Source organism: Pseudophryne corroboree, chromosome 8 (assembly GCF_028390025.1).
Source record: "Pseudophryne corroboree isolate aPseCor3 chromosome 8, aPseCor3.hap2, whole genome shotgun sequence".
NCBI lineage: Eukaryota > Metazoa > Chordata > Amphibia > Anura > Myobatrachidae > Pseudophryne > Pseudophryne corroboree.
In genome coordinates, this window is record NC_086451.1 from 267,777,777 (window position 1) to 267,794,192 (window position 16,416).

The 16,416-nt window shown below is 44.0% G+C and overlaps 1 protein-coding gene across 2 annotated transcripts in view; it reads right to left on the minus strand.

Moving 5' to 3' along the window:
- Nucleotides 1-16,416, minus strand: part of ATP1B4 (ATPase Na+/K+ transporting family member beta 4) — a 129,056-nt gene that overhangs the window by 56,603 nt on the left and 56,037 nt on the right. For both annotated transcript variants that reach the window (XM_063937230.1, XM_063937229.1), the window contains exon 3: nt 9,203-9,350. In XM_063937230.1, the coding sequence (XP_063793300.1) occupies nt 9,203-9,350 (148 nt within the window). The remainder of the gene's footprint in view (nt 1-9,202; nt 9,351-16,416) is intronic.

The window sequence follows — 16,416 nt, forward strand, 5'->3', positions numbered from 1 at the left end:
CTTCATGTTTTTTTTCACGGGTCCGAGCGACTCGGATCTTCCCGCCTTGCTCGGTTAACCCGAGCGCGCCCGAACGTCATCATGACGCTGTCGGATTCTCGCGAGGCTCGGATTCTATCGCGAGACTCGGATTCTATATAAGGAGCCGCGCGTCGCCGCCATTTTCACACGTGCATTGAGATTGATAGGGAGAGGACGTGGCTGGCGTCCTCTCCGTTTAGAATTAGAATAGATTAGAGAGACACTTGATTTACTAATTTTGGGGAGCATTAGGAGTACTCAGTAGTGTACAGTGCAGAGTTTTGCTGATAGTGACCAGTGACCACCACTTTTATTTATAATCCGTTCTCTGCCTGAAAAAAGCGATACACAGCACACAGTGACTCAGTCACATACCATATCTGTGTGCACTGCTCAGGCTCAGGCCAGTGTGCTGCATCATCTATTATCTATATATAATATTATATATATCTGTCTGACTGCTCAGCTCACACAGCTTATAATTGTGGGGGAGACTGGGGAGCACTACTGCAGTGCCAGTTATAGGTTATAGCAGGAGCCAGGAGTACATAATATATTATATAGTGAGTGACCACCAGACACACAGTGCAGTTTATTTAATATATCCGTTCTCTGCCTGAAAAAAGCGATACACACAGTGACTCAGTCAGTCACATACCATATCTGTGTGCACTGCTCAGGCTCAGGCCAGTGTGCTGCATCATCTATATATATATTATATATCTGTCTGACTGCTCAGCTCACACAGCTTATAATTGTGGGGGAGACTGGGGAGCACTACTGCAGTGCCAGTTATAGGTTATAGCAGGAGCCAGGAGTACATAATATTATATTAAAATTAAACAGTGCACACTTTTGCTGCAGGAGTGCCACTGCCAGTGTGACTAGTGACCAGTGACCTGACCACCAGTATATAATATTAGTAGTATACTATCTCTTTATCAACCAGTCTATATTAGCAGCAGACACAGTACAGTGCGGTAGTTCACGGCTGTGGCTACCTCTGTGTCGGCACTCGGCAGCCCGTCCATAATTGTATATACCACCTAACCGTGGTTTTTTTTTCTTTCTTTATACATACATACTAGTTACGAGTATACTATCTCTTTATCAACCAGTCTATATATTAGCAGCAGACACAGTACAGTGCGGTAGTTCACGGCTGTGGCTACCTCTGTGTCGGCACTCGGCAGCCCGTCCATAATTGTATATACCACCTAACCGTGGTTTTTTTTTCTTTCTTTATACATACATACTAGTTACGAGTATACTATCTCTTTATCAACCAGTCTATATTAGCAGCAGACACAGTACAGTGCGGTAGTTCACGGCTGTGGCTACCTCTGTGTCGGCACTCGGCAGCCCGTCCATAATTGTATATACCACCTAACCGTGTTTTTTTTTTCTTTCTTTATACATACATACTAGTTACGAGTATACTATCTCTTTATCAACCAGTCTATATATTAGCAGCAGACACAGTACAGTGCGGTAGTTCACGGCTGTGGCTACCTCTGTGTCGGCACTCGGCAGCCCGTCCATAATTGTATATACCACCTAACCGTGGTTTTTTTTTCTTTCTTTATACATACATACTAGTTACGAGTATACTATCTCTTTATCAACCAGTCTATATATTAGCAGCAGACACAGTACAGTGCGGTAGTTCACGGCTGTGGCTACCTCTGTGTCGGCACTCGGCAGCCCGTCCATAATTGTATATACCACCTAACCGTGGTTTTTTTTTCTTTCTTTATACATACATACTAGTTACGAGTATACTATCTCTTTATCAACCAGTCTATATATTAGCAGCAGACACAGTACAGTGCCGTAGTTCACGGCTGTGGCTACCTCTGTGTCGGCACTCGGCAGCCCGTCCATAATTGTATATACCACCTAACCGTGGTTTTTTTTTCTTTCTTTATACATACATACTAGTTACGAGTATACTATCTCTTTATCAACCAGTCTATATATTAGCAGCAGACACAGTACAGTGCGGTAGTTCACGGCTGTGGCTACCTCTGTGTCGGCACTCGGCAGCCCGTCCATAATTGTATATACCACCTAACCGTGGTTTTTTTTTCTTTCTTTATACATACATACTAGTTACGAGTATACTATCTCTTTATCAACCAGTCTATATATTAGCAGCAGACACAGTACAGTGCGGTAGTTCACGGCTGTGGCTACCTCTGTGTCGGCACTCGGCAGCCCGTCCATAATTGTATATACCACCTAACCGTGGTTTTTTTTTCTTTCTTTATACATACATACTAGTTACGAGTATACTATCTCTTTATCAACCAGTCTATATATTAGCAGCAGACACAGTACAGTGCGGTAGTTCACGGCTGTGGCTACCTCTGTGTCGGCACTCGGCAGCCCGTCCATAATTGTATATACCACCTAACCGTGGTTTTTTTTTCTTTCTTTATACATACATACTAGTTACGAGTATACTATCTCTTTATCAACCAGTCTATATATTAGCAGCAGACACAGTACAGTGCGGTAGTTCACGGCTGTGGCTACCTCTGTGTCGGCACTCGGCAGCCCGTCCATAATTGTATATACCACCTAACCGTGGTTTTTTTTTCTTTCTTTATACATACATACTAGTTACGAGTATACTATCTCTTTATCAACCAGTCTATATATTAGCAGCAGACACAGTACAGTGCGGTAGTTCACGGCGGTGGCTACCTCTGTGTCGGCACTCGGCAGCCCGTCCATAATTGTATATACCACCTAACCGTGGTTTTTTTTTCTTTCTTTATACATACATACTAGTTACGAGTATACTATCTCTTTATCAACCAGTCTATATATTAGCAGCAGACACAGTACAGTGCGGTAGTTCACGGCTGTGGCTACCTCTGTGTCGGCACTCGGCAGCCCGTCCATAATTGTATATACCACCTAACCGTGGTTTTTTTTTCTTTCTTTATACATACATACTAGTTACGAGTATACTATCTCTTTATCAACCAGTCTATATATTAGCAGCAGACACAGTACAGTGCGGTAGTTCACGGCTGTGGCTACCTCTGTGTCGGCACTCGGCAGCCCGTCCATAATTGTATATACCACCTAACCGTGGTTTTTTTTTCTTTCTTTATACATACATACTAGTTACGAGTATACTATCTCTTTATCAACCAGTCTATATATTAGCAGCAGACACAGTACAGTGCGGTAGTTCACGGCTGTGGCTACCTCTGTGTCGGCACTCGGCAGCCCGTCCATAATTGTATATACCACCTAACCGTGGTTTTTTTTTCTTTCTTTATACATACATACTAGTTACGAGTATACTATCTCTTTATCAACCAGTCTATATATTAGCAGCAGACACAGTACAGTGCGGTAGTTCACGGCTGTGGCTACCTCTGTGTCGGCACTCGGCAGCCCGTCCATAATTGTATATACCACCTAACCGTGGTTTTTTTTTCTTTCTTTATACATACATACTAGTTACGAGTATACTATCTCTTTATCAACCAGTCTATATATTAGCAGCAGACACAGTACAGTGCGGTAGTTCACGGCTGTGGCTACCTCTGTGTCGGCACTCGGCAGCCCGTCCATAATTGTATACTAGTATCCAATCCATCCATCTCCATTGTTTACCTGAGGTGCCTTTTAGTTGTGCCTATTAAAATATGGAGAACAAAAATGTTGAGGTTCCAAAATTAGGGAAAGATCAAGATCCACTTCCACCTCGTGCTGAAGCTGCTGCCACTAGTCATGGCCGAGACGATGAAATGCCAGCAACGTCGTCTGCCAAGGCCGATGCCCAATGGCATAGTACAGAGCATGTCAAAACCAAAACACCAAATATCAGTAAAAAAAGGACTCCAAAACCTAAAATAAAATTGTCGGAGGAGAAGCGTAAACTTGCCAATATGCCATTTACCACACGGAGTGGCAAGGAACGGCTGAGGCCCTGGCCTATGTTCATGGCTAGTGGTTCAGCTTCACATGAGGATGGAAGCACTCAGCCTCTCGCTAGAAAACTGAAAAGACTCAAGCTGGCAAAAGCACCGCAAAGAACTGTGCGTTCTTCGAAATCCCAAATCCACAAGGAGAGTCCAATTGTGTCGGTTGCGATGCCTGACCTTCCCAACACTGGACGTGAAGAGCATGCGCCTTCCACCATTTGCACGCCCCCTGCAAGTGCTGGAAGGAGCACCCGCAGTCCAGTTCCTGATAGTCAGATTGAAGATGTCAGTGTTGAAGTACACCAGGATGAGGAGGATATGGGTGTTGCTGGCGCTGGGGAGGAAATTGACCAGGAGGATTCTGATGGTGAGGTGGTTTGTTTAAGTCAGGCACCCGGGGAGACACCTGTTGTCCGTGGGAGGAATATGGCCGTTGACATGCCAGGTGAAAATACCAAAAAAATCAGCTCTTCGGTGTGGAGGTATTTCACCAGAAATGCGGACAACAGGTGTCAAGCCGTGTGTTCCCTTTGTCAAGCTGTAATAAGTAGGGGTAAGGACGTTAACCACCTCGGAACATCCTCCCTTATACGTCACCTGCAGCGCATTCATAATAAGTCAGTGACAAGTTCAAAACTTTGGGTGACAGCGGAAGCAGTCCACTGACCAGTAAATCTCTTCCTCTTGTAACCAAGCTCACGCAAACCACCCCACCAACTCCCTCAGTGTCAATTTCCTCCTTCCCCAGGAATGCCAATAGTCCTGCAGGCCATGTCACTGGCAATTCTGACGAGTCCTCTCCTGCCTGTGATTCCTCCGATGCATCCTTGCGTGTAACGCCTACTGCTGCTGGCGCTGCTGTTGTTGCCGCTGGGAGTCGATGGTCATCCCAGAGGGGAAGTCGTAAGCCCACTTGTACTACTTCCAGTAAGCAATTGACTGTTCAACAGTCCTTTGCGAGGAAGATGAAATATCACAGCAGTCATCCTACTGCAAAGCGGATAACTGAGTCCTTGACAACTATGTTGGTGTTAGACGTGCGTCCGGTATCCGCCGTTAGTTCACAGGGAACTAGACAATTTATTGAGGCAGTGTGCCCCCGTTACCAAATACCATCTAGGTTCCACTTCTCTAGGCAGGCGATACCGAGAATGTACACGGACGTCAGAAAAAGACTCACCAGTGTCCTAAAAAATGCAGTTGTACCCAATGTCCACTTAACCACGGACATGTGGACAAGTGGAGCAGGGCAGGGTCAGGACTATATGACTGTGACAGCCCACTGGGTAGATGTATGGACTCCCGCCGCAAGAACAGCAGCGGCGGCACCAGTAGCAGCATCTCGCAAACGCCAACTCTTTCCTAGGCAGGCTACGCTTTGTATCACCGCTTTCCAGAATACGCACACAGCTGAAAACCTCTTACGGCAACTGAGGAAGATCATCGCGGAATGGCTTACCCCAATTGGACTCTCCTGTGGATTTGTGGCATCGGACAACGCCAGCAATATTGTGTGTGCATTAAATATGGGCAAATTCCAGCACGTCCCATGTTTTGCACATACCTTGAATTTGGTGGTGCAGAATTTTTTAAAAAACGACAGGGGCGTGCAAGAGATGCTGTCGGTGGCCAGAAAAATTGCGGGACACTTTCGGCGTACAGGCACCACGTACAGAAGACTGGAGCACCACCAAAAACTACTGAACCTGCCCTGCCATCATCTGAAGCAAGAAGTGGTAACGAGGTGGAATTCAACCCTCTATATGCTTCAGAGGTTGGAGGAGCAGCAAAAGGCCATTCAAGCCTATACAATTGAGCACGATATAGGAGATGGAATGCACCTGTCTCAAGTGCAGTGGAGAATGATTTCAACGTTGTGCAAGGTTCTGATGCCCTTTGAACTTGCCACACGTGAAGTCAGTTCAGACACTGCCAGCCTGAGTCAGGTCATTCCCCTCATCAGGCTTTTGCAGAAGAAGCTGGAGGCATTGAAGAAGGAGCTAAAAGGGAGCGATTCCGCTAGGCATGTGGGACTTGTGGATGCAGCCCTTAATTCGCTTAACAAGGATTCACGGGTGGTCAATCTGTTGAAATCAGAGCACTACATTTTGGCCACCGTGCTCGATCCTAGATTTAAAGCCTACCTTGGATCTCTCTTTCCGGCAGACACAGGTCTGCTGGGGTTGAAAGACCTGCTGGTGACAAAATTGTCAAGTCAAGCGGAACGCGACCTGTCAACATCTCCTCCTTCACATTCTCCCGCAACTGGGGGTGCGAGGAAAAGGCTCAGAATTCCGAGCCCACCCGCTGGCGGTGATGCAGGGCAGTCTGGAGCGACTGCTGATGCTGACATCTGGTCCGGACTGAAGGACCTGACAACGATTACGGACATGTCGTCTACTGTCACTGCATATGATTCTCTCAACATTGATAGAATGGTGGAGGATTATATGAGTGACCGCATCCAAGTAGGCACGTCACACAGTCCGTACTTATACTGGCAGGAAAAAGAGGCAATTTGGAGGCCCTTGCACAAACTGGCTTTATTCTACCTAAGTTGCCCTCCCACAAGTGTGTACTCCGAAAGAGTGTTTAGTGCCGCCGCTCACCTTGTCAGCAATCGGCGTACGAGGTTACATCCAGAAAATGTGGAGAAGATGATGTTCATTAAAATGAATTATAATCAATTCCTCCGCGGAGACATTGACCAGCAGCAATTGCCTCCACAAAGTACACAGGGAGCTGAGATGGTGGATTCCAGTGGGGACGAATTGATAATCTGTGAGGAGGGGGATGTACACGGTGATATATCGGAGGGTGAAGATGAGGTGGACATCTTGCCTCTGTAGAGCCAGTTTGTGCAAGGAGAGATTAATTGCTTCTTTTTTGGGGGGGGGTCCAAACCAACCCGTCATATCAGTCACAGTCGTGTGGCAGACCCTGTCACTGAAATGATGGGTTGGTTAAAGTGTGCATGTCCTGTTTTGTTTATACAACATAAGGGTGGGTGGGAGGGCCCAAGGACAATTCCATCTTGCACCTCTTTTTTCTTTTCTTTTTCTTTGCATCATGTGCTGATTGGGGAGGTTTTTTTTGGAAGGGACATCCTGCGTGACACTGCAGTGCCACTCCTAGATGGGCCCGGTGTTTGTGTCGGCCACTAGGGTCGCTAATCTTACTCACACAGTCAGCTACCTCATTGCGCCTCTTTTTTTCTTTGCGTCATGTGCTGTTTGGGGAGGGTTTTTTGGAAGGGACATCCTGCGTGACACTGCAGTGCCACTCCTAGATGGGCCCGGTGTTTGTGTCGGCCACTAGGGTCGCTAATCTTACTCACACAGTCAGCTACCTCATTGCGCCTCTTTTTTTCTTTGCGTCATGTGCTGTTTGGGGAGGGTTTTTTGGAAGGGACATCCTGCGTGACACTGCAGTGCCACTCCTAGATGGGCCCGGTGTTTGTGTCGGCCACTAGGGTCGCTAATCTTACTCACACAGCTACCTCATTGCGCCTCTTTTTTTCTTTGCGTCATGTGCTGTTTGGGGAGGGTTTTTTGGAAGGGACATCCTGCGTGACACTGCAGTGCCACTCCTAGATGGGCCCGGTGTTTGTGTCGGCCACTAGGGTCGCTAATCTTACTCACACAGCTACCTCATTGCGCCTCTTTTTTTCTTTGCGTCATGTGCTGTTTGGGGAGGGTTTTTTGGAAGGGCCATCCTGCGTGACACTGCAGTGCCACTCCTAGATGGGCCCGGTGTTTGTGTCGGCCACTAGGGTCGCTAATCTTACTCACACAGCTACCTCATTGCGCCTCTTTTTTTCTTTGCGTCATGTGCTGTTTGGGGAGGGTTTTTTGGAAGGGCCATCCTGCGTGACACTGCAGTGCCACTCCTAGATGGGCCCGGTGTTTGTGTCGGCCACTAGGGTCGCTAATCTTACTCACACAGCTACCTCATTGCGCCTCTTTTTTTCTTTGCGTCATGTGCTGTTTGGGGAGGGTTTTTTGGAAGGGACATCCTGCGTGACACTGCAGTGCCACTCCTAGATGGGCCCGGTGTTTGTGTCGGCCACTAGGGTCGCTTATCTTACTCACACAGCGACCTCGGTGCAAATTTTAGGACTAAAAATAATATTGTGAGGTGTGAGGTATTCAGAATAGACTGAAAATGAGTGTAAATTATGGTTTTTGAGGTTAATAATACTTTGGGATCAAAATGACCCCCAAATTCTATGATTTAAGCTGTTTTTTAGTGTTTTTTGAAAAAAACACCCGAATCCAAAACACACCCGAATCCGACAAAAAAAATTCGGTGAGGTTTTGCCAAAACGCGGTCGAACCCAAAACACGGCCGCGGAACCGAACCCAAAACCAAAACACAAAACCCGAAAAATTTCAGGCGCTCATCTCTAATTTTTTCCCAGTATTTTAACAACCAGGACTGGCTCAAAGAGCCCGAGGCTGGTTATACTTAGGAGGGGGGACCCCACGCATTTTTATTTTGTACTTTTTTAACACATTCAGACCCTTCTCCATTAAGTTAATGACAGAAAAAGACACTCCCCCAACCCTGTAATGTCATCCCACTTATTATAATGAGATAGTCAAAATCTCACATAAGCCGAAATCTCACATAAGCCGAAATCTCACATAAGCCAAAATCTTAAGCACACAAACACAGATCTCAAGAAAAGTTAGTCAAAATCTGTCCTATCTGGCCTCCGGGGAGTTCAAGGGAAATCTCAAGAAAAAATAGGACATAGCAAAGATCTCACCGTGTGTACACACCCTTAGGCAGACAATATTAGTGTGTAGCTACTAATGATGTAAATATTATATAGTTGTACTTCACTTTACAACAAAATAACATATGCTATGTTTTATAAGTATTTTTCTGTGTAATGTATTGATTTATTTTCTTTACAAAGTGAATTTCAACCATGAGAAAAAAAGGCATTTCTTTTAATGTATTATTTATAAAAATGTTAAATGCAATAACGTATTTTGGTAAGGTATAAGAGATGCATTATATTGCATAAGATCTAAAACAGTTACTTAAGATTTCAACTGATTGCAAATAATAAAGGGATGAGCCAACAATAGAATTGAGCCCCACATGAAATAAATACTATTTTTTTTTCTAATTACGGTACAACATTAAACTACATACAGTGAATATTACTTTCATATAATGTCCTCTAAAATATTGCAATAAAAATAATTCTGCTCTCTTCTTACCCCAGCTTTTCCCATTTCTTCCTAGAAATTCTTTTTTGGATGGATTCCAGATGAAGAGTTTTACATCTTGTATCCATTCTGCCCAGGTTCTTCTCCCCTCCATTTGGTTGTGTCTCTCAGAAAGGGAGTGCCTTCTATCCTGAATGTCCTGGAAAGACAGCAGAGGACCCTCCTATCAGCACAAAAATGATCACCATGGTGCTGAAGCAAGAAAACAGTCACGTCCTTACAACATGTGTTGGGCAATATACAGTAGGTTTATTATATGACATATTTTGCACTGCTATGTACTAATGCAATAAGTTATGAAATATCTAAAGTTTATGTAACAAGTGTGTGTATTTGTGTATATACAGTATCAGTCAAAAGTTTGGACACACCTTCTCATTCAGTGGTTTTTATTTATTTTAATTATTTTCTACATTGTAGATTAATACTGAAGACATCAAAACTATGAAAGTACACATATGGAATTATGTTGTAAACAAAAAAGTGTTAAAAAAAATCAAAATATGTTTTATATTTTCGATTCCTCAAAGTAGCCCCCTTTTGCTTTGATGACAGCTTTGCACACTCTTGGCATTCTCTCAATCAGCTTCATGAGCTAGTCTCCTGGAATGGTTTGGAATTAACAAGAGTCAATCTGTGGAATTACTTGCCTTCTTAATGTGTTTGAGATCATCAGTTGTGTTGTGCACAGGTAGGGTTAGTACACAGTGGACACCCCTATTTGACTACTGTTGTAATCCATAATATGGCACGAACCACTCAACTCAGCAAAGAGAAACGACAGTCCATCATTACTTTAAGACATGAAGATCAGTCGATACGGAACATTTCAAGAGCTTTGAATGTATCCTCAAGTGCAGTTGCAAAAACCATCAAACGCTATGATGAAACTGGCTCTCATGAGGACCGCCCCAGGAAAGGAAGACCAAGAGTAACCTCTGCTGCAGAGGATAAATTAATTAGAGTTACCAGCCTCAGTAACCGCTACTTAATAGCACCTCAGATTAGAGCCCACATAAATTCTTCACAGAGTTCAAGTAGCAGACAAATCTCAACATCAACTATTCAGATGAGACTGTCGCAGTGGTGCAAGTAGAAATATTTTCTTAGTGGTACCGAGTGCCAAAAAATGGGCGTGACCATGTGTTGTGAGGGGCGTGGCCACATACTGCTAGTGGGAGTGGCTACATGACACAGCCCCTTTTTGGGGGGAATCTGGAGGCAAGGCTAAAAATATATAGTAATGCCTCCAGTAGAATAGAAATATATAGTGATACCTCCAGTATAATAGAGATATATAGTAATGCCCCGATTTAATAACAATATATAGTAATGCTTCATTATAACAGGAAAATACAGCCACTGTCGCACTCCCAGTAACCCTGACAAAGTGGGAGGAGCCGTCATGCTGCCAAGCACCATGGTCTTGTTGCTTTGTGGTACATTATAATTGTGGTGATGGCAAAGTGTGTGGCAGGTGGTACTGCGTACCCGCTGCCAAATTCTTAAGGGTACTCCGTACCTGCTGCCACATTCTTAAGGGTACTCCGTACCCGAGCGTACCCGCAATCTTGCACCACTGAGACTGTGTGAATCAGGCCTTCATGGTCAAATTGCTGTGAAGAAGCCACTACTGAGGATGAACAACAAGAAGAAGAGAATTGTTTGGGCCAAGAAACACAAGGAATGGACATTAGACCAGTGGAAATCTATACTTTGGTCTGATGAGTCCAAATTTGAGATTTTTGGGTCCAACTGCCGTGTCTTTGTGAGACACAGAGAAGGTGAGCAGATGATTTCTGCATGTGTGGTTCCCACTGGGAAGCATGGAGGAGGAGGTGTGATGGTGCGGGGGTGATTTACAAGTGACACTGTTGGTGATTTATTCAAAATTCAAGGCACACTTAACCAGCATGGCTACCACAGCATTCTGCAGCCCCATGCCATCCCATCTGGTTTGTGCTTACTGAGACCATCATTTGTTTTTCAACAAGACAATGACCCCAAACACACCTCCATGCTATGTAAGAGCTACTTGACCAAGAAGGAAAGAGATGGAGTGCTGCATAAGATGACCTGGCCTCTACAATCACCCGACCTAAACCCAATTGAGATGGTTTGGGATGAGTTGGGCCGCTTACCATATGGAGGCAGGGCCTAATGCAGGGATTCATGCATTCAATAAACATCATCAGACATGGTGGACATGCAAGTCCAGTCCTGCAGATCAATAAGTATATTAATATAAACAGAATTAGTATAAAACCCAGGTACGCCCCCTCCTCAAATTACACACCAAAAAATATAAACACAAGTAATGGTGGAAAGGCAATAAGCAATATATGTATGAATACAAAAGATGTTCATAGGTGCGGGGTTGTATGACTTGTATGTATTTGAATAAAGATTTTATTACATGCCACAACAAAAATGTCATCTGTGTATAGGAAATACTGCCCATTAAAAATTAGAAACATCATAAAATGACATGACATGCACATTTGTCAACACCATGAACCCCATGAAGCAGGCATTGCAGCCATTAGAAGAGCTCTCCTTGGTAATCACCATCGAATGCCACCTATAGAATTTCTGCTGGATCTGTTAGAGATTACTCTTACCTGCAATTCAATTATTTTAAATTTGGTGACCGGTTCTACCTCCAAAGTTCTGGGACCGCTATGGGAAGTAACATAGCTCCGGCATATGTGAATCTTTATATGGCTGAATATGAGCAGCGGTATATATTCCCAGAGTTTCGGGGTAGTATTGGCTACTATAGATGCTACATTGATGATGTATTCTTGTTGTGGTCTGGTGATAGGGCATCCCTTGAGAATATAGTGACATGCCTTAATCAATTGGAGATCCCTATCCGCTTCACTATGGAGTGTGATTATAAACAAATCAATTTTTTAGATTTGACTGTGTTCACCACCAATGGGAGATATGGACATCTATTATACAGGAAGGCCACTGATCGCAATACACTCTTGCATTACAACAGTTACCATCCTAAACCCCTCAAAGAGAGTCTTCCCATCTCACAATTTATCAGGGTTCTGAGAAATAATTCAGATGATGAGACACTGAAAACTCAACTTATGGAATGCAACATATATTTCTTAAAAGAGGATATCATCCTGATGTAATTGAAAAATGTAACAAAAGGAGAAAAAAGTATGACTCTTGTTTGGGCGCACTCTTGTTGTATCGTGTTGTCTATTGATTAGTGATGTGTATAAAAATATAGTCAAATCTTTATTTCTACTCATAAAATAAATGGGAACTCAGCAATTTGTTAACGCGTTTCACCCGGTCACGGGCTTGTTCACTTCCATGAAGCAGCTGGTGTGTGCTGAGTTGACCAGAAATTTAAAGCCCCTTCCATTACCTGACTGCCAATGGCTGTGATTGGGGGCGGGATCAGGATATGCTAGCCTATTGGCTGTGACACGCTGGGATGAATACCGAGTGGTAAGGGGTAGGCAAGTGGATTGACAGGTGGGCGGACACTCTGTTGCCCGTATTTACCTGTGATATATTAGTGGCCGGGAATTAAAAATTAGAAACATCATAAAATGACATGACATGCACATTTGTCAACACCATGAACCCCATGAAGCAGGCATTGCAGCCATTAGAAGAGCTCTCCTTGGTAATCACCATCGAATGCCACCTATAGAATTTCTGCTGGATCTGTTAGAGATTACTCTTACCTGCAATTCAATTATTTTAAATTTGGTGACCGGTTCTACCTCCAAAGTTCTGGGACCGCTATGGGAAGTAACATAGCTCCGGCATATGTGAATCTTTATATGGCTGAATATGAGCAGCGGTATATATTCCCAGAGTTTCGGGGTAGTATTGGCTACTATAGATGCTACATTGATGATGTATTCTTGTTGTGGTCTGGTGATAGGGCATCCCTTGAGAATATAGTGACATGCCTTAATCAATTGGAGATCCCTATCCGCTTCACTATGGAGTGTGATTATAAACAAATCAATTTTTAAGATTTGACTGTGTTCACCACCAATGGGAGATATGGACATCTATTATACAGGAAGGCCACTGATCGCAATACACTCTTGCATTACAACAGTTACCATCCTAAACCCCTCAAAGAGAGTCTTCCCATCTCACAATTTATCAGGGTTCTGAGAAATAATTCAGATGATGAGACACTGAAAACTCAACTTATGGAATGCAACATATATTTCTTAAAAGAGGATATCATCCTGATGTAATTGAAAAATGTCTACTTAAGGCAGAACATCAGTTCAAATATGGACGCGATGAGCAAGTTAAGACTGATAAGGAATAATTTGTCTTCCTCACAACATTTGATACGGGCAGCTATGTGACTAGGACTGCCATCAAGAGAAATTGGGGGATTGTGGCAATTCATTGAAAAATTAGCTCCCCAAGAAACCCTTATTGCTTAAAGGAGGGGTCCTAATTTACGTAACATACTCAAGCGTCCAGATATGTCAATAAGCAAGGATAAGGAGTGTTGGCTACCCTCTGCTAAGTTGGGATGCTTTAGGCGTCCAAACTGTACGACCTGTAAAAGTATGATTGCAGGTAGCATGTTTCCACACCCCCATAATGGACAGAGAATAACAATTCAACATCGGTTGACGTGTACATCAGATTTTGTCGTGTATATCCTATTATGCTCCTGTTCATTGGTATATGTGGGCAAGACAATAAGTCCCTTCCGTGAATGGATATCCAATCATCGTTCTACCATAAGATTGGCACTTAAATCAGGTGGCTCAGATAAACCTGTGGAATTACATTTTGTACAACACCAACATCAATTATCTTCCCTATGATATATGCTGATTGACAGAATACCACCATTGTAGAGGAGTGGTGATCGTGTGAAAATCCTTCTACGCAGAGATGCCTACTAGATACATAAACTGGACACTGTGTGGCCTAGGGGCCTTAATGATTCAATACATTAGAGTATTTTTCTATGACATGTCCTGACCGCAATTTGTACAGCATGTGTACTACATGAGTGATTTTTGGTATTTTTTTATTTTTTATTTTTATTTTTCTCATTCCACACTATGTGTAGAGCGATCGGTGGGCTGATACTCTATATGGTCCATAGTTGTTATTAGTAAAAGATATGTATCACGCATTGTTGGTGAATTGTGTCCATATATATACATTCCAATGATGGGATGATAGAAATGTTTAATTGGGTTTATTGTTTATATCTACTGTTGCTTGGCAACTAATTTACTGATGTGTGCAGTTTTGATTAGGTCAGATTGTTGAGACGGCGAGCCATGTGGAGAGATATTTCCTACATGGACGCGGTCCACCGGTCACCAAGCTATACTCACTGCTGCCGGCATTTGGTAGACGGATGTAGCGTGGTGAGCGGCGCGGATGCATTCCACCGGTTGTCGGTTCACTTCCGCTTCCTCCTGCGTGCGGTCCATTGACAGGACACGCGAGTGATGTGGGAGATGCAGCTGATGTCAGTTAAAAGCATGTAATGCTGGTAAAACCCGGGAGCATGTTAGTAGTACTCTATTATGTGAACTCACGTTATATTGATTCTGTGAAATGCCATGTTGCCCGGGATTTTAAGAATGTCTATTTACAAAAATAAATGTAAATATTAAACACAGTATAAATAACATTGTAGATAGCTGAATACCCGTGCTTTGCTACGGGATGAGGATGGTAAATTAGAATGATAGTTGTTCGTTAATTTATGTTGGTTGGAGGTCTAGTATATAGGCAAATCTTGCTTCCCTGACGCACTTTGTGTAGTGGCTGGACCCTGCTCTTTCCACTATACAACTCAGTCTGTGGCTTCCTTCTGCCTCCATTCCCCTCCTCACATCATGTCAGTGCCCCAGTGAAATTATCAATTTTTTTACAGTTTCTTATATAGCGCAGTACATTATGTATCTCCTGATATACTCTGTGCTGCTGGGGGACCGTGCTACTTCCACTATATAACTCTCAGTGTGTGGGTTTGTGCTACCTGCATTCCCCTCCTCACATCATGTCACTGGCCCTGTCATCACTGACATATCATGCATGTCCTGATATAGTGTGTGCTGCTGGCCCACCACTAGGGGTGCTAGTGGGGTGCTACCCCCACAGTGTTTGTTCCCAGAGTCATATGTGTAGCAGCTTTGATGTAAATTGCTCTAGGAGTTATGCTGTCTGCTGAAAAACTCTGTGCTGTTGCCTCAACCACAGGGGTGCTAGGGGTGTCTTACCCCCACAGTGTTTGTTTCCAGAGTGAAAGTCATATGTGTACCAAGATTGTTGGAAATTGGTCCAGGCATTCGGATGTTATGCTGTCTCCTGAAATACTCTGTGCTGCTGTCCCACCCGGTATCCGGACTTCAGGTCGACACCAAAAAGGTTGACACACCTCAGGTCGACATGGATAAAAGGTCAACATGGACAAAAGGTCGACATGAACAAGGTCAACGTGGAAAAAGGTCGGCATGAGTTTTTCACATTTTTTTTCCATTTTTTGAACTTTTTCATACTTTACGATCCACGTGGACTACAATTGGGAACGGTAACCTGTGCCGAGTGCAGCGATGGGACGTGGTGCACTAATTGGGGTTCCCGGTCACTCTACGAAGAAAACGACCCCAAAAACCCATAAAAACTCATGTCGACCTTTTGCCCATGTCGACCTAAGGTGTGTCGACCAATTGATGTAGACCTAAGGCGTGTCGACCTTTTTGATGTCGACCTGGAGTCCCATACCGTCTCAACCCTAGAGGTGCAAGGGGTGTCTAACCCCCACAGAGTTTGTTCGCAGATTGTAAGTCATGTGTGTACCAAGTTCGTTGTAAATTGCTTCAGGCATTCCACAGTTATGCTGTCTCCTGGCATACTCTGTGCTGCTGTCCCACCCCTAGGGGTGCTAGGGGTGTCTGGCCCCCACAGTGTTTGTTTCCAGAGTGAAAGTCATATATGTACCAAGTTTGTTGTAAATTGCTGCAGGAATTCCAGAGTTATGCTGTCTGCTAAAAATCCTCTGTGCTGCTGCCTCACCCCTAGGGGTGCTAGAGGTGTCTTCCCCCCACAGTGTTTGTTTCCAGATTGTAAGGCATATGTGTACCAATTTTTGAGTACATTGCTCCAGCAATTTCGGAGTAATGTTGTCTCCTGATATACTCTGTGCTGCTGTCTGCCCCCCTAGG